The sequence below is a fragment of the Megalobrama amblycephala genome, linkage group LG1 (genome assembly GCF_018812025.1).
Source record: "Megalobrama amblycephala isolate DHTTF-2021 linkage group LG1, ASM1881202v1, whole genome shotgun sequence".
Taxonomy (NCBI): Eukaryota; Metazoa; Chordata; class Actinopteri; order Cypriniformes; family Xenocyprididae; genus Megalobrama; species Megalobrama amblycephala.
In genome coordinates this window covers 54,427,857-54,451,581 of record NC_063044.1, presented here as the reverse complement: position 1 = coordinate 54,451,581, position 23,725 = coordinate 54,427,857, and the positions used below count along the sequence as shown (strand labels likewise).

The following is a 23,725-nucleotide window of genomic DNA, read 5'->3' as shown; positions in this document are numbered from 1 at the left end:
TAGAAAACAACTCTATTTAAAAACATGCTCACTGATTATGATCTGCGCTGTGTATGAATACTTATCCACTTTTTAATGAGAAATGCTGTCCAAATGTCCTGTTTGTCATGATGACGTCTAAAGTCCCCGCCAAAGGAAGTAGTCCCCTTTGTTAGCAGCTTGTTAGCAACCTACGTTTTTTTAAAATCACAAGCGGGTTATAACTGGTGTGTTTTATGTCATAGATCAAAACATGAAATTATTTAGAGGCTTTGTTTACCACAGACCTTATTTCAGGCGATTTAGCAAAAACCTATTCAAAAAACCCATAGACTTTGGGGCGATGGAACCGGAAGTCCTAAAATGCTAACTCGCTTCTGGGTTTTGCCTACCCAGACAGCAACATAGTGTCGGCCCAGATCCAGCCCACATCTGGCTCGTGTGTAATCCACATGTACCAGATCTGGGCCACACTATGTTGCTGTCTGGGTACAAAAACACGTCATCCCTGAGGTACTCTGTTACGCTCTTTCCTCGATACTTGATTCTGAATATTAGGTCTAACGCAGCATTTCGCGGTCAATATTTTTGTAAAATGGCTGCTCAACTGCATAGACCATTGACTCAAGTAATCGATAACTGTGGATAGGAAAAATATCGAAACTCTTTGGTCATTTTTGAACGAGATGCTAACGGTCTAATCAGATTCAATGAACTATGCTAAGCTATGCTAAAAGTGGTACGGCCAGACCCGGAGATCGGCTGAATGGATTCGAAAATGGTAAAACTCAACTGTTTAACTCTAGGGGAGTTGGAAAATGAGCCTATTTTCAAAAAAAGTGGAGTGCTCCTTTAATTAAATATTGATTTTTTTTGTAAATATAAGATTTTAAAAAGATTTAAAAATGGCAAACAAATGTGCAATTTCAAAAATTCTTTAAATTATTAATTAAAATTATTTTAATAATTAAACAGGATATGAGGGAAGTTCTATGCTTTAGCAGGAAGTATGTTTGGTTTATTACAGGCTTGTTTCAATGGTTGTTGCTTTGTGTGTAAATCTAACAAATAATTTGATTTAAAATGTGAACAAAATACACATTTCGCTCATGTTACACTAATGAGATACTACATCTCCCAGAATTCACCGAGCGAAACAACTCCTGTCCCACGCGCGTAATTCGAAAAAGCATCTTTTCAGCCAATGCATCGACGCCTTTCGTCCGCTCAGAACAACGGACCAACGGTGCCTCGAGGTTCACGCGAAGGCCAATCAGAGCGCAGCAGCGGCCGTGATGGGCGTATCCGTTTTCTGTCCAGTGAGCTCCCAGAGTTGATGTTTAAACTGTCCGCGCAGGCGTGGCCAAGCGCTCGGGGGAGGGGCTTAATGGAAGTTGCGTGGTTTGATCAGAGGAGAGTTGTGTTTTAAACAGTCCAACACTATTAGTTAACCGGAGTTTAGTAGTCAAACTGATTAGATCAATTTAAGATCTAATAATCTCAGATTTAAGTATTAGTTTCGGTTCACTGTGAAGCATTATTGCTGTAAGCTGACTTCTTTAATCCTTCCTTGAAATGAAAGCGGGCGGTAAGTAACTAACGTTAACTAACTTACTTTAACCTCGTCGAATGATTCGTTTTCAGTTAATTTATCATTGTAAATACGTAAGTTCATATTTCATCAGCATTTATAAACGTATTATACTTCTATTATATCATAATCAGGGCTGAAGTTGCTCACTAAATTGAGTCGAAGCGTTAGTGTTGTTACTGACCCGTTAACCTGTATATAATAGAAATACACTTTCACTAAGTGACTATAAATAATGTTTTAACTATTCATAACAAAGTTTTCTTAATAAATATGAAGGTAATGTCTCCTAAAGAGAGGTCAGTTATCCTCTGTCCCACAACTGGTTTGTGAATAAGGAGGGAAAACTGGCTACTGGTTGTTAGCATGTCAAAACTGCCATTGCAAAGAAACAAAACTAATATAAAATGTGTTTTACTCTTGTGTTAATGTGTTTTAAAGCATTTAAAGGAGTTTAAACTCAAATCAGATGTAAGGGTGACCTATATTTCGCAAGGAAACCTATAGCCTAGTAGGCTATACTAACAAGTCTACTATGGTAATACCATGTTTTAATGAGCTTTTACCATGTTATTCTTTAAAGTAATGTGGTATAACATGTAATTACCACGGCATTTAAATATAGTAATATAATGTTGACATGGTGTATATCAAAGTATCACAGTTTTACCATATTTCTACCATAGCACCGCTGAGGTACTTTTATATTTAATTGTCAATTTTGATATCTTGCTGACCAATATAATGCAGATATGCTTTATTAAATACACTTTAGGTCCATAAAATACTTATATTACACATTATTTACTGTTTAATTAACTAAAACATTAACTAGAACACAATATGTGGACTATTATTTGACAAAACTGTTGGCAGATTTTGGTACTGAAACTCGGCGTAATGAATAAATCTGTTAATGGACCTATCAGACACAGTTATTGATACTGAAGATCTCAAAATGGCCAATTAAAGGATTAGTTCACTTTCATATAAAATTTTCCTGATAATTTACTCACCCCCATGTCATCTAAGATGTTCATGTCTTTCTTTCTTCAGACGAAAAGAAATTAAGGTTTTTGATGAAAACATTCCAGGATTTTTCTCCATATAGTGGACTTCAATGGAGCCCAAACAGTTGAAGGTCAAAATTACAGTTTCAGTGCAGCTTCAAAGGGCTTTAAATGATACCAGATGAGAAATAAGGGTCTTATCTAGAGAAACCATCACTCATTTTCTAAATTTTTTTTTTAATTTTATAAGTTTTAACCATAAATGCTCATCTTGAACTAGCTCTCTTCTTCTTCTCCTTTTTTTGAATTCCGGCAGTGTAGACACTGCTAAGTTTTACTGCACTCCTCAGGTCAAAGTTTGAACTAAATAGTCATATACAATATGCTAGTGCAAGTTTATAACAATTAGTTTAAACTTTGACCTGTGGAGGGCAGTGTCAGTGCTGGAATTCAAATAGAGAAGAAGAAGAGAGCTAGTTCAAGATGAGCATTTATGGTTAAAACGTATAAAATTTTTATTTATTTTTTTAGAAAATGAGTGATAGTTTCTCTACATAAGACTCTTATTTCTCGTCTGGATCATGTAGAACATTTTGAAGCTGCACTGAAACTGTAATTTTGACCTTCAACCGTTTAGAGTCCATTGAAGTCCACTATATGGAGAAAAATCCTGGAATGTTTTCATCAAAAACCTTAATTTCTTTTCGTCTGAAGAAAGAAAGACATGAACATCTTGGATGATGTGGGGGTGTGTAAATTATCAGGAAATTTTAATTTGAAAGTGAACTAATCATTTGAACAACTAGGCCAATAATCTGCAATTTCGTAAATATTTCTTTCAAGAAGTTCTTGGCCACACACTGATTGTCTGTAATTATATTGAAGATGCAATAAAGAAACTGTGGTTCAGTGTTGTTTAATTTTGAATTTCTTCATTTCTAGTGCTCCACTGTCGATGTGCCAAATGTTTCTCTCTCCCTGTACGGAAGCGGATCCGAAAGCGTGCGTCCGCCGTCACGCTGCTGTCTCTTCCTGAAGAGCTGCTCCTGTATGTCCTCCAATGCCTCTCCGCTGAGGATCTCCTCGCCGTCCGAGCGGTTCGTCCTGAGAGACACATTATTTACAACCTCATAAATTCTCTGTTAACAAAAAGTGATTTTGTGATGTTGAATGTCATGTGATCCCACAGGTTCATTCTCATCTTCGTGACATTATTGATAGTAACTCAAGTGTTTGGGCACGAGTGAGCTTCAAAGACCGCTGGCCGGCCCCTGATACCGTTTGGCTCTTTGAGAGGTATGGTATTTCAGCTTTTTCAGCACATTTCCAGCTGTTTGTGACTACAGATAAGGGTCATAAAGGGTTAGTTCACCCAAAAATGAAAATAATGTCATTTGTTACTCACCCTCATGCCGTTTCACACCCGTAAGACATTCATTAATCTTGGGAACACAAATTAAGATATTTTAGTTGAAATCCGATGGCTCTGTGAGGCCTGCATAGGGAGCAATGGACACTTCCTCTCTCAAGATCCATAAAGGTACTAAAAACATATTTAAATCAGTTCATGTGAGTACAGTGGTTCAATATTAATATTATAAAGCGACGAGAATATTTTTGGTAGAAAATAACGACTTGTATACAGGGAGTGCAGAATTATTAGGCAAGTTGATTTTCTGATCATATTTTTTTCCCAAGCACATTTAATTCCAATCCACATCAATCTTAATAACTACTATTAATATTGTTTTTAATCATTTATAAGTGATATATAATTGTTCATGAAGGCTGGAAATGAAAAATGCCTTATATTCAGGTGTGCAGAATTATTAGGCAAGTTTTCTTTTACAGGCAAAATGAGCCAAAAAAGAGATTTAACTCAGACTGAAAAGTCAAAAATTATTAAATACTCATGAGAAGGACGCAATACTAATGCAATACTAGAAATTGCAAAGTTAAAGCATGACCAAGGGACAGCAAAATGCTCATTGGGTCAGCGGGGTCAGACAAAAACAGGTGGAAAAGAAAAGACACATGTTAACTGCAAAATAATTAAGAATTAAGGTGAAGAATTAAGTGTGAAACCATCAGGAACCCTTTAGTCTCCAGCGCCACCATTTTCCAGAGCTGCAACCTACCTGGAGTCTCCAGAAGTGCAAGGTGTTAGGATCTCAGAGACTTAGGTTAGCTAACGAATCCTAAAAAATGACCTGCACTTGATAAGAATCACAAGCTGAAGTGTTATAAAATACATGAAGACTGGGTTTTAATAGGGCTTATAGACAGACAGCTTGAGAATGACTCCTGATGGACCAGCACCACATCCTCTTGTACCACTGTTTGAAGAATTTATCCAGAATCTGGCAGTAAGGAGTTCACTTTTAGTCCATCTCTTATCCTGAAATGTCTGTCTTGCAGAGATGGACTAAAAATGATCTTCCAAAACTTACTGCCAGATTCTGGAAGATAAATTCTTCAACAGTGGTACAAGAGGATGTGGTGCTGGTCCTTCAGGAGTCACTCTCAAGCTGTCGGTTTATAAGGCCTATAAAACCCAGTCTTCATGTATTTTATAACACTTCAGCTTGTGATTCTTATCAAGTGCGGGTCATTTTTTAGGATTCTTTAGCTAACCTAAGTCTCTGAGATCCTGAGACCTTGCACTTCTGGAGACTCCAGGTAGGTTGCAGTTCTGGAAAATGGTGGCGCTGGAGACTAAAGGGTTCCTGATGGTTTCACACATAATTCTTAATTATTTTGCAGTTAACGTGTCTTTTCTTTTCCACCTGTTTTTGTCTGACCCCGCTGACCCAATGAGCATTTTGCTGTCCCTTGGTCATGCTTTAACTTTGCAATTTCTAGTATTGCATTAGTATTGCGTCCTTCTCATGAGTATTTAATAATTTTTGACTTTTCAGTCTGAGTTAAATCTCTTTTTTGGCTCATTTTGCCTGTAAAAGAAAACTTGCCTAATAATTCTGCACACCTGAATATAAGGCATTTTTCATTTCCAGCCTTCATGAACAATTATATATCACTTATAAATGATTAAAAACAATATTAATAGTAGTTATTAAGATTGATGTGGATTGGAATTGGTAAAATGTGCTTGGGAAAAAAATATGATCAGAAAATCAACTTGCCTAATAATTCTGCACTCCCTGTAGTGAAGGCTGATTTCAAAACACTGCTTCAGGAAGCTTCGGAGCATAATGAATCAGTGTATCGAATCATGATTCGGATCGCGTTCTGAAATCATGTGACTTTGGCGCTCCGAACCGCTGATTCGACACAAAAGATTCATTACGCTCTGAAGCTTCCTGAAGCAGTGTTTTGATATGAGCCGTCACTATATAAGTCGTTATTTTGTTTTTTTGCCGCACCAAAAATATTCTCGTCGTTTTATAATATTAATATTGAACCGCTGTACTCATATGAACTGATTTAAATGTTTTTATGTCCCATGCACACAATTATAATGTTCATTATAATTTTATGTAGCCTTTGTGACAGACTTGCGCTGCACGTTGCATTTAACTATCTTTAAGTGATTCCAATCATATTTCAAGCAATTCATAACCATCATGGTGAACTGTGCTCATCTTAAGTGTTTCAGCAAGTAATCTATTATTTATTGGCTTTAATTTATCGGGCAAATTTTCTTATAAGCCCGATAACAATAACATTAAAAATGAACATGTATATCAACCAAAACCAATATGGTGGCCGATATATCGTGCATCCACATTTAATTTGAATAATTTTCATGCCTGGAAAAACAATTTTTCATGATATTTCAAGGTTTTCCATAGCTCTGTTTTAATGGTAATGCCTAAATTGTGCTTGTTAAAGCATGTTAGTTCCTGTTCAATGTCCATAATTCCACACTGTCCCCTTTCAAATCAGATTAGTACACGTTTTTCTTGTTGCTCTTTTTAATTAATTCTAAATTTTCTCTTTAAATTCCTTCTCATCCTCTTCAATATCTAGGGCTGCGGAGAAAGGAAACTTTGAAGCTGCTGTGAAACTAGGAATTGCGTATTTGTACAATGAAGGCCGTAAGTTTTTACACTCATTTTTGATTGGTTGATTGATTTAAGTTCTTGATTGATTGATTGATTGTCTGTCTGTCTGACTGATCAAAGCCGTAATGACGTGTGAATGTTCTGCAGCCTCGCTCAGTGAGGAGGGACGGGCCGATCTGTGCGGCCGCATGGCGTCTCGGTACTTCAGCCTGGCCGAGAGCCTCAGGTCCCCGCTGGCCGACCCGTTCATCTGGCTGTTCATCCGCCCGCCGTGGTCCATGTCTGGAGGCTGCTGTAAGGCTGTGGTGTATGACCGGCTCGAGGCGGAGTGTGAGACCAACCTGGTGAGCCATTCCTGAATATCTCAGCATTCATGTCTGCTACAGTTGAACTCCCTTTCTTTTTATTTACTTTTTTCTTAAATTTGTTAGATTTTTATGTTACAGCTCTTAATGCAAGTGTTAAGCTTTTGTTCTAATTGCATTTAATGTTCTATGCAAGTCTAAATAAACAGTTTTAAACAATGAAGTTCATTGTTAAGTTCAACTAAAGTAGTTTAATTTTCTTCTCAAAACTGGCATCCGTCCATTAAAAATATTGTCAATATGGGGTCAGGTTTTTTCTTCTGTTTTTCTCTCTCCATGTTGACAACAAAATTGACCAAAATCTATATTTATTAAATATAATTTTTTAATCATAACACAGATGCCATCTAGTTCTAAACACACCCTGATGTCTCTCTTTCTTCTTGTCTTTATAGGGACGGAGAGGGACGTTACTTTACTGCTTGGCTAGAGTCCTTCAGCTGTTCGATGTGAGTCGGTTTTCATCTTGACACTTGCTTAAAGGATTAGTTCACTTTCAAATTAAAATTTCCTGATAATTTACTCACCCCCATGTCATCCAAGATGTTCATGTCTTTCTTTCTTCAGTCGAAAAGAAATTATGGTTTTTGAGGGAAAACAATCTAGGATTTTTCTCCATATAGTGGACTTCAGTGGGCACCAAACGGTTGAAGGTCAAAATTACAGTTTCAGTGCAGCTTCAAAGGGCTTTAAACGATACCAGACAAGGAATAACGGTCTTATCTAGAGAAACGATCGCTCATTTTCTAAAAAAAAAAACAAACAAATTTTAGACACTGCCCTCCACAGTATTACTGCCCTCCACAGGTCAAAGTTTGAACTAATTGTTATATACTTGCACTAGCATATTGAATATGACAATTTAGTTCAAACTTTAACCTGTGGAGAGCAGTAATACACTTAGCAGTGTCTACACTGCTGGAATTTAAATGAAGAAGAAGAGAGCTAGTTCAAGATGAGCATTTATGGTATAAAATGTATAATTTTAATACCCTTATTTCTCGTCTGGTATTGTTTAAAGCCCTTTGAAGCTGCACTGAAACTGTAATTTTGACCTTTAACCATTTGGAGGACATTGAAGTCCACTATAAGGAGAAAATCCTGGAAAGTTTTCATCAAAAACTTTAATTTCTTTTCGACCGAAGAAAGAAAGACATGAACACCTTGGATGACATGCGGGTGAGTAAATTATCAGGAAATTTTAGTTTGAAAGCGAACTAATCCTTTAACGAAATTATGGCCTTCTAATCCGAGATTGATTATGTGTACAAAGATGTATAAGTCTAACAGATTTCAAAGCCTGAGTCTCATTTGTTGCATATACTCAAAGACTAGAGCATGAAATGGTGTTATTCATTTCCTGCATCCACTTGATGTTTGTAGTTAACTGGCCATGTTTGGTTCGGTTTGCTCATTTTATGTTTTCTGTGTAGGGATTTGATCATTTGTGCTTCTCAAAGTCAAAGTGTCCCAGAGAAACACTTGTGTTAATGAGTTCAGCACAGCACCGGTTCTCTCGTAACCACTCAGACTCAATTGAAATCAAATAAGGCTTTGATTGAGTGGCAGGTGTTAACTCAATTTGTGACTCTTGTGCGTGTGTTTATCAGGATGAGGAGAAGCGTGACGAGGCTACATCCATGCTGAAGGAGTCGGCGCGTTGCGGGAGTGTGCAGAGCTCGTATCTGCTGTGGGAAATGAACCGTGGCACGTCGGTAAGAGCTTATTTAGGGCTTGTGATAACGGTATCCTGTATCTATGCTGATTATTTGCTGATCACTGGTTTAATTTTTCCGTCTGTAGGCGGCCGACCCCGGCAGGCATCTGCAGTGCATGCGCACGCTCAGGGACTACGCTGCCAAAGGATGCTGGGAAGCTCAGGTGATTGGAGAAATTGTGTATAGAAAATTAAAGAGGTCCTATTATGTTGTTTTTTTACATGGCCAAATTTCTTTAGTGTGTAATGTTGTTGTTTAAACATGAAAATCATCTGCAAAGTTAAAGTCACTCCGGAGGGAGTTATTCTCTTTAAACGCCTCCGTTGTAGTCTTGAGTTTTATTCTGGGAATGAACATGTCAAAATATTCCTCATTTAAATAATTCCCTCCCAAGGCATATGCAAAATAAACATGTGCAAATGATAACCTTTCACTCTATGGCAGTTAAACTTGTAATTAATCCTTAAATCACAAATGCGCCGAACCGTGGAGTCTGGCCCATATGGATCACTGATCAACAATGATCCGTTTAAAGGATTAGTTCACTTCAGAATTCAAATTTCCTGATAATTTACTCACCTCATGTCATCCTAGATGTTTGTCTTTCTTTCTTCAGTCGAAAAGAAATTAAGGTTTTTAAGTAACTATGTCATACGTGACCTTTCCAACATGATTATGTAATGTGTGGCGGATTGCAGAGCTAGTGCAAGATGAGCATTTGTGGTTAAAAAGTACATAATAATAATAATAATAATAATAAAAAAATAAAAAAACATTTTTAGAAAATCACTAGATAAGACCCTTATTCCTTGTCTGGGATTGTGTAGAGCCCTTTGAAGCCCTTTTGAGCACTCACTACACGCTGGTCCAGTCGACCAATCAGAGCACATTGTGCTTTTTGGAAGGCGAAGCTTCATAGAGACAGGAGTGAAAACTTAGACCCCAAAAACAAAATCAAGACTATTTAAATTCAAAATTGACACTGTTTAATTTCTTTAATACCCATTCCTGGTCTTATTGTGCATTACAAAAAATAAAATTATATATAATATAATATAATATATATTATTTATTTATTTTTTGGAATATCCTGTTCCTCTTGGATATTTTGCAAACGCTGTTTTATACTGAGGTTTTTCCTTTTTATGTTTTTGTCAGTTTTTCCTAACCTATTTTTTTCCCTAACCAGCTGCCATAAGATAAACTGTAAACAAATTTTTGCTTTTTATGTCATTTTTATGTGTATGTGTGGTATTTTTGTGCAGCTTTCATTGAGAATGAAAACAATTACTTGATTTAATATATATTTTAAAATATATTAATTTCATTTACTTTTCTTTGATGGCTCAGCCTTCAGTTTTTCATTTTTTGACCTTTGCAGACCTGCCAACATTTACGCATTTTGACCTCAAAGTGAACTGGTACGATTTGTCACTCTAAATATGCAAAAACCTGGCTCTGTGCACGCATGGTACTCAAATCAGACAAAAGAAAAAATTGACCAATCATAGCACTGGGTTAATTTCCCCAAATAGCCCGAAGGGATGATTGACAAATGCGTACGGCCTATCAATAAAAAGTGACTGCAAATCAACAGCAACACAAAATCAGTGACTGAATTCTCAAGCAAGGACAGTACAGTAGTCACGCACTTTTAACTCCTTAAGGTAAATGGATATAAAATGCTCAAGTAATGTTGAACAACAAATCTAAATAAAATTAAAATCGCTGTATGGCTTAGTGATTATGAAAGTGCTGTGATTTGTGAACGACTGACAAGCACGAGTCTGGAGAAACAGGCGTTTATATTTATCAGTGTTGAGAAACGTATAGCCTACATGTGTTGCGTTAACTAAAGTACCTAATTATGTTACATAGCCTACTTATTTTGTATGAAAACTAGCACATTAGTTACTTATGCATTTAAAATTACCGTTGTCTCAGAGCTGCGTGAGCTCTCTCAAACACAAACACGCGCGCACAGAGAGAGGGAAGATCATTGTGAAATGAAAATTGATGTTCTAGGTTTAAACTTTGTTCGTGCTTGTTGTTTTTCTGTCAGAAAACATTTTTTTTTTTTTATCCATCCGTGTTTTTAAGATTCGTTAAATGGACGCTTTAATTAACACAACCCCTCGTTATATGTCGGACTGACTTCTACTTGATATTCTTGAATGCTCGATTCGTTTTGCACTTATGAATCCTGTCTATTCATTGTCAACTGTTTTCTATAAATATGTTTGTATTGGCTAACCTTTATACAGCAAATGTCTCTTGTTTATAATGTGCAATGATCAAATGCAAGGACAGCATGTTACAAATTGAAACCCTTTTTTCTGTGGCATTTAGGATATTGGAATAAGTATTTTAAATGAATCATATGTAAACTCAATGTTTTTACTGTTTTCTAAGGGTTTCCTAATTTTATACTAGTTTTCATTACAAAACCTGTTTAAACAACTGTCAGGTTAGTCGTAGTAAGTAAATATAGTCTACTTGAAATTGCAAACAAAAAATTATTGTAGTTCATATTAAATAATTGAATGAGATTCATTTGTGGTTGTCAGTTTGCACACATTATGCAGTGCAATATTAATCATGAATTTAATAAATGCTTTTGAGCAGGTGTGAAACTTTTGAATTGGGTCAAATTCAAAAAAACTGTAACAGTCAAATTAGCTTTGCAAAGATGGGTGTGTGCACATGTTTTTGTGACATATCAAGACATGTGTATATTGACATGGGTATTACAAGGAGAGGGTGACTTGAGGACATTATTGTCCTCATAAAATGTCACAGTGGTAGTCAAAATATTTCCAAGGTTGGCAGGTCTGCCTTTGTTGTCTGTTAATGACGTCTGTGATGGGTTGTGTTTGGTGTCGTCATTACTAATCATCCATCTCCATTATTCTTCTGTTCTCACAATGTCAGTGCTGTGAGCTCCCTCATAATGGAAGTGCACACCCTGGGCAAGCTGCGTCACATTTCCTGTTCTCTCATACGGAGGTTTTCTCTATTGTCGACATTGATTTGTAATAATCAGCAGCTGTGCCAGATTGAAAGGCACTCTGACGTGTGGAAATGGGCTTGGATGGGGGCTTCAAATGAAGAGTGATGCCATATTAATACACACACACACACACACATTCTGGGTTTCATGTTTGTCTAACTTGTTTGTTCTGATCTCCCAGCTGGCGTTTGCAAAGTCATGTGGCACCGCTAACCCTCTGGGTCTGGAGCCGCGGGCATGCGCTGAACTTGTGGCCCAGTTCTTCCACTCCGGGCCGTCACCCCTGCAATACCCGCAAAATCTGCAGGGACAGGACATCATCACTAAGAGGTACGGCATCAACGCTTTGGACAAACACCCATTTCTAAATAGTCCACAGTGTACATTCATGGAAAACCTGGAATATCAGGGAATTTAAGTTGTTGTGTCCTTTTCAAGCCAAGAAATAGTCATGTAAATTTTTATAAATTGTTTGTTTTGCTTAACTTTAAAAAAAAAAAAGTTAAAAATATGCATTTCTATTTATTTAATTTAAAATATTTGTAAGTTTTATTATAGTTATCATCATTATTATTATTTAACATGGGTTTTGAACAGTTTTAGACCCTAAAACTCTTAATAATCATAGTAACACTTTACTATTCGGTCTCATTAATGCATTGACTAACATGAACAATGAGCAATATATTTTATACAATATTTTTTGTTAATGTTAGTTAATGTTCATTGTTAGTCATTTTAGTTCAGGTCCATTAAATATAAATTTTTAAAATCAAAAGTTGTATCTGTTATTAGTAAATGTTGAAATTAACATTAACTAAGATTAATAAATGCTTTAGAAGTATTTTTTTCATTGTTAGTTCATGTTAACTAATGTTAACAATTGGAATATTATTTTAAAGTGTTACCAAAATCATTTTCAGTGACAGAAATAAAGCTTAAATTAAAAAAAAAAAAAAATTAAAAATATTAGTTGGACTTGTATTATTATTATTATTATTATTATTATTATTATTATTATTATTATTATTATTTTAAGTCTAAAATGGAAATAAATACATTATAGATGTATAGAAATGTGCTTTTATTAAAAATGTAAATCAAATTCAAAATATTAAATACTATAATAGTATTGTCAAAAGTATAGAAATTTTTAAAATGTGATGCTTTGAGCAGATTCGTAAACGCCTCTGATTGGCCGTTGTGTTCACGCGTTTAACAGATATGTCTGTGATTGGCTGCAATGATCAACACTTCAAAAACATGTTGTAAATAGACATCAATGACACTCTTCACCAGCACTTACACAGATGCACACGGGAGCATTTGAAAGCAGGCGTCTATCAGCGAACTAGTCTGAAAAATTGTGATATTTACTTCCGCTTTCAAACCACTTTCAAATTTAAACACTTCTGTGTGCTTTCAAATGCTCCCGTGCGCTGATCCTTGTAGCCAATCACAGACATATCTGTTGAGTGCGTGAACACAATGGCCAATCGGATGTTTACGAATCCGCTCAACAGCACTCAAAGCGTCACAATTTTAAAATTTCTGTATCAACCTGGTATCGAAGTCGATGCTTTTGACAACACTATACTATAATAGCATATGCTATAATATCATCAAAATAACACTGATTGAGTGTTGCATGCTTTTATATTGCAAGCAAAATCCTTGATGAATATATTGTAAATCTTCAATATTTCTCTTCAAGATCTAGTGGTGGCTAAACAAACCACCCTGTCCCCTGAATGCATTTACTTCAAGCAATATTATACAGCATTTTTGGTGATAAAATTGTGGTCATATTGAACAAATCCTGTGTTCTTTTGCGACCCTCATCACCCCTATGTTTTTGCAGGTATATTCTAGTCGACTGGCTGGTGGAGGTGACCACCATGAAAGACTTCTCCAGCCAAGTGCTGCATGTGACCATCGGATGTGTAGATCGCTATCTGAGCCTGCGTTCAGTGCCCAAGGCCCAGCTGCAGCTCCTGGGTATCGCCTGCATGGTGATCTGCACTCGGTGAGCTACGAGACACGAAAGACGCACTCTGTTAATTCAGCCACCCAACGCAATCTTCTTCCTAAACCACAATGATTGGGCTATGTCTATTAAACCTTTGACAAGTATGATCACAGCGGACATTCAGATCTGCGTTGGCGCTGGCATGACTAGGTATTCGGGTAATTGTCATGAATAGGTATTTGCTTCCTAAACGGTTGTTTTAACAACACATTATCACATACTGTTTTTCACCTACTATAATTGTAGAGAAGTATGCGATTTCGGATGCAGCCATCGTGAGTCATTGAATCATTCATTCAAGAGATTTGTTCAAAAACATTGATTCATCCAGTAATGAAACGAGTGACGTCTTTGAGTGAGTCATTGAATTATTCATTCAAGAGATTTGTTCAAAAACGCTGATTCATCCAGTAATGAATCGAGTGATGTCTTTGAGTCATTAAATCATTCATTCAAATTTCTCAAAAAAAAAAAAAAAAATCTATTTAAATATCTTTTAAATAGACTGCAGCAATTAACATTTTGTCTGAACCTCCAGTAAATTACATGTTATTTTGTTTTGGTAGTATTTGTATTTTTTTGTCTATTTACAACAAAAAAACTTGTAATTCTCAGTTTCTCCAGAATCATGCAGCTCTATGCTAGACTGAACACGTTTTAAATCTTCTGACTCAGATACATCAGTAAAGAGATCCTGACCATCCGTGAGGCGGTGTGGCTGACTGACAACACCTATCAGTATGAAGACCTGGTGCGCATGATGGGGGAGGTCATCTCCGTGCTGGACGGGAAGATACGGGTCAGTTACTGAAGGACATAAGCGCCCTCTTGTTTGCTTTCACCCCAACACACAAAAACCTCATTATAGACTGCCAGCTGAGATTAATGTATCCTTGTGTCTGAGGTTTAGAGCTCAATGCCAAAACTGAGAGAGCTGCCTACCTATACGACATTAAGACCTTGTTTGCCAATGCAAAGTTATTCCAGAAGGCATTGCAATTGAGCAGAATGTTTTCTATAAATGCATTTAATTTAACACTGACCAGCAATCTAATTAAAAATGCGTTATTATTTTAATGAAGTATTTATATGTATTGTATTAAGCCAGTATTTGTAAGAATTTTTTTGTATTTATATTGATTTTAACCGAGATCTAAAATATTTAAGAAATTATACAATCAATCATTTGTTCGTGAATACAGTCTATCGATCTTGCCAAAATATTGACTGGCCCTGCCACAAAAAAAATGTATAAATCAGGGCTCAACCCTAAGGATTTTTTCTACTGGCCCGGTTGGGCCAGCGGTTCAAATTTTTACTTGCCCCGCCAAAATTTTCACTGGCCCCACAACAAAAAATTTATAAAAGTAAAAGACAAGAAAATGGGCCTATAAAATAAGCATAGTTATTGTTTTTGTTGTCTTTGTTACATTTAACCTCAATAAATAGGGTTATGACACCAAATAGGGTTATGACACCAAATAAGTAGTAAAATAGTAACAAATAATCAAATTACGAGTAATAGCACAAATGAATACAACAGAACAAACATATAAATTAAATAAACAATGCTTTAAGTTTTTCATGTAAGTTTAAACAGGAGATTTTCAGGTACAGAAATTGTAATCTAATTTATAACACTATAACTAGAATAGATTCAACTTTGTTAAAGTTTAACAGTCAAGAGCAGATGTATAAGATACAGATGCATAAAAATGTTTTTAATGTTGAAAATATAAAACGTTAAATACTGTTATTTGAAATTATTAAAATAATTGAAGACACTTTAAATGTGAACTTAAACCTGCCAGTAGGTGGCAGCGAATCACTGTTAATGAGCGAATCATTGAGATTCAACCGATTCATTCAAGCGGCTGATTCATTCAGGAAGTGTTGCTCAGAGACGCAAAACAATTCTGTTGACTTTGAAACTATTTTCGTTGGCAAAATACAGCAAAACAAGCGATTTGGTGTCTAAAATGTAAGTCACTTGATATTAAGTTCTTGTTCATTAAACTGTAACTTACGCTGAATAAAATCAATATCACATTTGTAATCATGTTAATATTTGGAGAAAAACGGCACTCTTTGTGTAATATTGGTTAACTATATTAAATTATATATATGAAATGTATATTTTTGCCCCTTATCTTGAATTCTGGGTCATTTAAATGTATTTTAATAGACTAAATCACGCAGTGAAAGCGTACACTCTATATATGCACGCGCACTAGTCTAACCTAACTGTTACTAGACTGTCACATAGTGCATGCGTGCACTCAAAGGGTGTGTTTTTGTTTGTTTTTTGTAAAGTTAGGGACATACTCGATAATATCAGATCATTAAATCAACAATTACGATATCATAGACTATATATAACGCACACCCTACAACACTGGCCCGATCGGGCAAGTGACCGTTCTGTCTACTGTCCCAAGCATCATTCACACTGGCCCCGGGCCATCGGGCAGTCCTTATTGTCAAGCCCTGTAAATAAATAAAATGGTTATGTTTTTGTGGGTTATTATGTGTTTGTGGCACCCCTTTAATACCTATTTAAAACCCATTAATATCATGGCATTATTTATACAATTCTAAATGCAGTGTTAATGCATTCATGCCACCTCTGAGGTGCAGTAAACAGTCTGTAAATATATATAAATACCAATTTCAGATGCAGGTTCTTTCTTCATGTCCTTTGTAGCCTAACAGTTTGTGCAATAAATTGTTCAATCAAATTATTTCCTTCTAAAGCTAATTTTTGTATTGTTTATTTGATGCTTTTCACGTTTAACACAATAATGACTTTAAATGATCTTTTGGGGGTAATTTCTCAGCCAAATTTGATGTGTGGTGCATCATGTAATTAATTCGATGATAAATTAATTGCTTGGCAACTCTACTTTAAAAATAACTGACTGTGTTTATGAGGATACTCCACATAATTTTGTGTGCATTGCAAGCAGCCATCAGGCAGTCCTCATTGTCGAGCGCTGACTCTTGTGCTCATTAATTGATTACTGTGTTAATGTTGTCTTTCAGACGGCCACGGTGCTTGATTATGGGGAAGTGCTGCTGTCATTGCTCCCCGTGGAGCGGCGCAGTTCTCACCTCTTCAAATACATCTGTGAACTCTCTCTTCTCTGCTCGCCTCTCACCGTACCGGGGCCGGCCCGACTCGCCAGCGCCATCCTGCTGCTCACCAGAGCACTGCACAACTATGGTACGATCGTCATTCCACTGAACCCACCAAAAAATATCACGTTAAATTTATGGTAAAAAGCTGCCAATTGTGGTTCACTGTAAAAAATACTGTGGCAGTGTTTCTGTATTGATTTCTTGATTTTAATCCATATTCAACTAATACTGATTCTTAAATTTGTACTGTTTGCAGTTCATATGTGAACAAAATTTCCCTGAGGAAAAAAAATTACATGTACTTTACCTGATAGATATCCTAAAGAAATGTTGAATCAAAATCGAATTGCAAAATTTGTGTCAATGCCCTAAGGGGTGCTCTACCAACTGAAGAAGAGTTGCAACCAAAATTCATAAGTTCATCTTGTTTGGAGAAAACGTGCAACACGAGGAATAAACTTGAATTTTAGGTAATGTTTCAGACATGCTTGAGGTCTTCAGGAATTTATTTATTTTTTTTAACTAAAGGGCTGTTTACACAACACTGATTTCAACTATAAACTGAACTTATGCACTTTGGCCGTTCATTTACACGACGGCATTTTGGGGGCCTGAAAATGCGAACTTTTGAAAATGGGTATCAAAGTGCAAGTTTTCCAAAACGATACTGCCATTGTCTATGTAAACTACAAAAAAGTGAATTTGTGAAAATGGTGACGTCATATGCATTACGTGTTCAGTCTATAGGTGCGTAGTGCTTCTTTACAAAGTAACATCGCCATCTACTGGCCTGGCATGAATAGTACAGCATTTTTAGATGTTTTCGCGGCTCCTTATGAACTGGGATCGTTTTGACAACGTTAACGTTTGAAAGCAAAAAACGCAAAGGAAACCTTTTCCAGTTTTAGTACATTGTTGTCATGTAAACGTACCCTAATAATAAAGCTCAAGTTTATTCCTATAGAGTAAGTGTTGCACCTTTTCTATAAAAATTACTAATATTTTTCACAGTGTAGAACTGGAGTCAACCATTCGACTAAGCCTTATTCAAGTTTTCTTGGTCCGTTTCTTCACAGTTCCTGTGTGGCCCATCCAGCTGGAGGAAAACACGGGTTTCTCCAAGCAGGATCTGGTCTCCTGTGCTTTATCGCTCTACGTCAAGTGGTGAGTGTCCATGTCAGTTATCCACACCGTTGTCTTAGCTACATGCATTCATTCAAATTAAAGTCTTATGGTTATTGTGACCCCGAGAGCAGTGGCGGTGCGTTTTCAAGCTTTGCTCTGCTGTCGTTTCCATGGAGCCAGTGATGTGCAGTCAGACAGTTGTTGTGTTAACGAGATGTTAGCGAGTTATCTGTGCTCGTCGCGTTCGCCCTTTATGAGGTGCACGATCAGCTCCTCTGGGTCTGAGTCATCGAGCTCTTGGTGCTGTAGGTAGATGGTGCTTCAGCTTCACAGTGTCTCATGATGAAGCCCACAGTGGCTTTTTCAACCCTAGTAAGCTGCAACATCCCAGCTGAAAAATTAAGATATTTTTGATTAAATCCAAGGGTTTCTGAACCACATATAGGCAGCAATGTCATTGCACATTTTGAGACCCAGAAAGGTAGTGAAGACATCGTTAAAATAGTCAACGTGACTACAGTGGTTCAACCTTAATGTTATGAAGCGGCAAGAATACTTTTTGCGCTCAAAACAAAGCAAAAATAACGACTTTATTTAACAGTTTGAACTGTCATACGCTGTTGACGTAGTGAATGCAGTGCAGAGCAGAGCTTCCATGTTTGTCCGTACACCGGCTCTGTATTGGCCGGCTCCTCCATCAGCATCACGTGCATGCAAATCTGAGCCAGCGTTTTGACGTAAACACAGAAGCCTGCACTGCGATCACTACTTCAACTGCGTATGACAACAGTGTTTTTGTTAGAGTTTTTTTTTTTTTTTTTTGTCATACTATTAGTTATAATATTGTTATTAGTAATAATACATTATTACTATATAGCATCTGGTGTTAGCATGTTGCTTAGCTAAAAAATAAATTCTCTAATTAGCAAACAAATACATTGTGTGAAATAGTATATTTTGAGAAGACTTCTATTTCTTTTGCTTATATCAGTACTTTTCACTTCATAATTGAATGTATTTCTTTTGACGTTTCCTATTTCCTCCCAGCATATTCAATGAATGTTTTCATTGAGCCTGTCGCAATGCATTCTGCGTTTGCCTTCTAAATGAAGCGCACATTAAAGGACTTTGACTTGTCCTAAATGAGGCTGTAACTTTCCTGCCAACAGCTTGGAATAGACTTTGATGCCTTAAAATGCTTAATAGATTTTGTATTAAATCTGCCGTCTCATCTTGTGGGAGAAAACTGAAGCTTTTCTGCTCGAGTATCTCGTACCATTTCAGACGGTGACGTTTATAGCTCTGTCGTTCTCTTCAGATAGCACAGGAACACCATTTTCTCTCTCTCTGATTGATCTTAGCACGTTGAAAAACCTGGTGTAATAACCCGATGTCACATTTATTTTGTGCCTCGATGGGGTCCTGAGGTGTGCACGGGGTGTTCATATAGTTTGGTTCAGGATGCGGTGAGATTGAAGCTCTCTGGTCTCACGCCTCTGTCTCTCGGTGGAAATGAATCAGGAGCAGTTGAGTGAGTTTACATCTATCACTCCTCACTGACCTGTTTTCAACTGCCCTCTGCAGTCTCAATAAAACACTTCAGATTTACTTCTATTCTAGGTTCATTCATGTCTCTCTGGGCCCTAACTTTATTTTTGTTTTACAAAAATAAATGCTTTTTACACGAAATGTGGAACTGTGAATGACAATATTTAATAACAATCATTTGTTTTTATTATAATATTTTATTATTGCACAAAAGATTAAAATGACAGCACATGCTAGTTGATGAGTTGAATCAACTCCACAAATTTATCCACTAACCATTCAGAAACGTCCAGTTTCATTCTAAAAGTTGTAACTTCTTCCTGAGTCTCTCCATCAGTGTCGACTCCGGTTTGAACAAAGTAAGGCTGAACACCGTTACTGACAATCCTCATTTTGTCTGCGTGAGATTCTCCGGCTTTGTTGTTGTTGAGCAACTGAAGCGTGAGCTGTTAAAGCTCCGCCCTCTTCTGGAGCAGCAGCTCATTTGCATTTAAAGGGACACACACAAAAACTGTGTTTTTGCTCACACCCAAATAGGGGCAAATTTGACAAGCTATAAGAAATTATCTGTGGGGTATTTTGAGCTGAAACTTCACAAACACATTCTGGGGACGACAGAGACTCATTACATCTTCTAAAAGGGGCATTATAGGTCCCCTTTAACTCCTGATTTTGCCTCGATATCTGAGATTATATTTGCAAGCTGTCGTTGTGACACTCACCAGTCTCGTTCACTCCATTCACAGTTTCGGTCAAGACGTGCCCAAAGACTACAGACATGTATCTCTGACAGGGGTCAAACAGAGGTTCGAGGATGATGCGTACCAGCAGATAAGCAAAGATGTGGTGAGTGTCTTCCCTCTGAGTCTGCTCTCGTTCACTTCATTATGTGAAGCATGTCATCTGAAGTATGTTTGTGTCTCAGGTGATGAGCTTTAAGGAGCTGTGTCAGGTGTTGGAGGTCCCAGAGGTGGAGCCGCAGGTGGAGGCGCCCAGTGCTAGCAGCCAGCTAACAGAGATGCACACCTTCCTGTCCTCTCCCGCCAGCAACAGCAAGAGGTGTGAACCAAACATTACATGCATATGGTTGCATACAGTATAGACAGGCATGATATATGAAGAGTTCAGATGCAAAAACCTCTACGTATGTCTGATGTTTTCTTTTAAATTAGCATTTTTACCAGGCTCCTATGTTTAGGTTCGGTAATTTCACTTTAATGGCAATGAAAAGGTTATTAGCCAGTTATTGAAATGCCTTGTTTTCAAAAATGTCACTTTAGTCAATTCATTGACATTTAACAAATTTGACTTTTTTTTTTTTTTTGCAAAATCTTCTAAGTCCACCTCTTTAGACAACAAGACAGAGTAAAACATCTGTTTCTGTCAGTTTTACAGCAGCAAAAGGAACACTCACTGTTGTTTACTTGCTACTCGTGAAATCCTGTCATTGCCACTGTAACGATGGACGATCTTTTGGTTATAAAAACATTAAAAATTCAAATCTACATTTTGATTTTCAAAGATATATTATAAAAATTGATTATTTTCCCCCCAAAAATACAATAAATCCATGACGCTTTTTTTTTTTTTTCAAAATGCAATTAATCCATCAATATAAAAGTTATTTTTCATACTGAAAATACACAACAAAGTAAGTTGATTCACATCTGACAGCCTCTGAACTTTGTCAATACTAATCTTATATACAGGCATTTAACTAAAAATACATTCAGTCATCTCTCCCAAAATGAATCACATTTTTTCTGTTTTATTAACACCATTCACGCTAAAATTAAATCAGCCATAAAACATTTTATATATATATATATATATATATATATACAGAAAAATGTACATATTATAATATTATGTTACTACTCATATAAGCATTTTGACAGACAAATATCTGACTTTTTTGTTTTTGTTTTTTTTCAATGCATCTCTAATCCTGTTATGTTTCTCATTTTTCTGCATCTCTATGACAGTGTTTTGTCAAATGTGGGTGGAGAAAAGATGGTAATCATTTTTTGACTCTGAGCAGGAGACGAGAGGACAGCATGCAGGCGCACAGGGGCAGCTTCCTGGCCACGCCCACAGCCGAGCTGTCCAGTCAAGAGGAGATGCTGCTGGGAGACATCCTGGACTGGAGCCTCGACACTTCCTGTTCGGGCTACGAAGGCGACCGGGAGAGTGAGGGCGAGAAGGACGGAGAAAGTGAGTGGGGGCAGATGGCTCATATATCAACTACATCATATTCTGAATCATCTTACACAGAAACATTAAGACAAAACCAATTGTTTTTGATGCATGAGTCACATTAGAGTCACATCTCGTGTTCATCAAAGTATGCACATGGTTTCTGAACAACTGCTTCAGTTTTAGTTCTATTGTAATTTAAGTATATAATTTATATATTGTCGAAGTTGGGCGGAAACCTCATATCTCCTTTTTTTTTTTATTTTTTTTTTTTTTATGGCTATTCCTTTTAAATTGCATGATGCTTGAATTTTGTCCAACCAACTATACAGTCCCACTCATTAAAGTTTTAAAAGGTCATGTGATGAGTAACTGGATCTCTTTCTGCCACAGTTTCGGCGATGGAGGTGCAGTTGGAGCTGCCGGTGGAGTGTGGTGACGGGCAGCCGCATTGTTGCGCGCTCTCCAGCGATGACGACAGTCTTTCTGAGGAACCCATCGAGGAGGAGGCGGCGACGAGCAGTCGAAGCAGCCCCTGGATACGTCACATATCCTCTTCCTCCTCTTCCTCGTGCACCTTTTGCACAGACCGCCGCAGCTCGGGCTACTCCTCTATCCAAAGCGTTCCCAGTCCGTCCGTCTCTTCATCTTTGGTCTCTCCCCAAAATCTCTCCGGATTCCGCCTCCTGCTGCCGCCCGTGCAGAGGACCCGCCGGCAAGTGAAGAGGAAAAACACGGCCGCGCACAGCGGAGGAGAGGCGGAGCGCGAAGAGGACGCTGCCAACGTGGCCTTCCTCAGCCTGTGATTGACTTAACGCATCACTTCCTGGCCGCCCGCCAGGAGCACTTTGGTTCACGGGTGGTCTTTATCTCAGAGGGACAACAGGCGAAATGTCCATTTTCTGAGCTTTAAGTAAGAACAAAGGTCATGTTTTTCTTCCCATAATGCATTTCACTCCAGCTCCTGACGGCAGGAGCGCCTTCGCTCGACTGTTGCTGTTGACAAGCAACGTGATTAATGCCTCAAATGTGTTGAAATCACTGGAACTGTCTGTTTTGTGTACGTTGTCTTGCGTCTTCGGAAGTATTTAAAACCGGACTGTTTACAGAAAATGACTATTATAGTTTATCAAATGTGCAAATGTTTATTTTTACAAAGTTACATGCAGCTATTGAGGAAACCGACTCAATCCATGAAGTTTCATGCTGATTAATGCACTGTCCGAACGAAACTGGTTTGTTTACGCGGATGTTTCTCGCCACGTATCCTGATTATTTATCTTGAACTCCAGTGTTTTTGTATTTGTGCATTGCTTTGCATTCACCACATCTTCTGCCAAAGTTCTTAACTTTCATACTGTTTCAAAAATGCTTTTCTGCTTGTGATACCACTGATGTTTTGACCTGTGAAACCTGTAAGCGTACAGTACATCTGTATGAATTTTTCCATGTGACAGATCCAATGCAACAGCCAATGAATGTGATCGTTTGACATGCTTTTTCGTAATGACCTCGAGAGATGCCGAGCACTTTTTTTATGACACATGCTGGAAAGCGAAATGACGCTTCGTAACGAGTCTCGATGTTTTATCTTTAATATGCTTGAACAATCAACCATACGTATATATTTGTGAGTGTTCATCTGTTTGAGGTTATGACACTAAAAGCATTAAGTTATTCTATTTGTGCAGGTCTTGTTGGTACTGTATGTCGAACGTCACTAAGGATTGCGACTGTAAATACTTATTCCTTGTTTATAACTGTAAATAATTAAATGTATGAAGCTGTGAAAGGCCATGTGAACTTGAAAACAGACATTTGTTTGTTATATTCTGAAAACCACAATAAAACAATGCAGTAGTTACATTTGCAAGTCTACAGTGTTTCTTTTTCATACAGATGGGAACTTGTGGTTTGTAATCAGTCATTGCACTGCCTATTTAACACCATTTTGATTTACTTTCTCTAGATATCACACTTAGGATTTTTTT

General features: G+C 37.2%; 1 protein-coding gene across 1 annotated transcript; it reads left to right on the top strand.

The window, feature by feature from the left end:
• Positions 1-1,332: 1,332 nt before the first annotated feature.
• On the top strand, positions 1,333-23,603 carry ccnf (cyclin F). The gene is made up of 17 exons (XM_048201802.1): positions 1,333-1,567; positions 3,523-3,677; positions 3,770-3,876; positions 6,571-6,638; positions 6,753-6,949; positions 7,366-7,419; positions 8,581-8,685; positions 8,774-8,851; positions 11,880-12,028; positions 13,560-13,724; positions 14,403-14,526; positions 16,770-16,950; positions 17,942-18,029; positions 20,285-20,384; positions 20,464-20,597; positions 21,580-21,752; positions 22,128-23,603. The coding sequence occupies exons 1-17, from the start codon at positions 1,555-1,557 to the stop codon at positions 22,538-22,540; spliced, it is 2,304 nt and encodes a 767-aa protein (XP_048057759.1). The 5' UTR covers positions 1,333-1,554; the 3' UTR covers positions 22,541-23,603.
• The last annotated feature ends 122 nt before the right edge of the window (positions 23,604-23,725 follow it).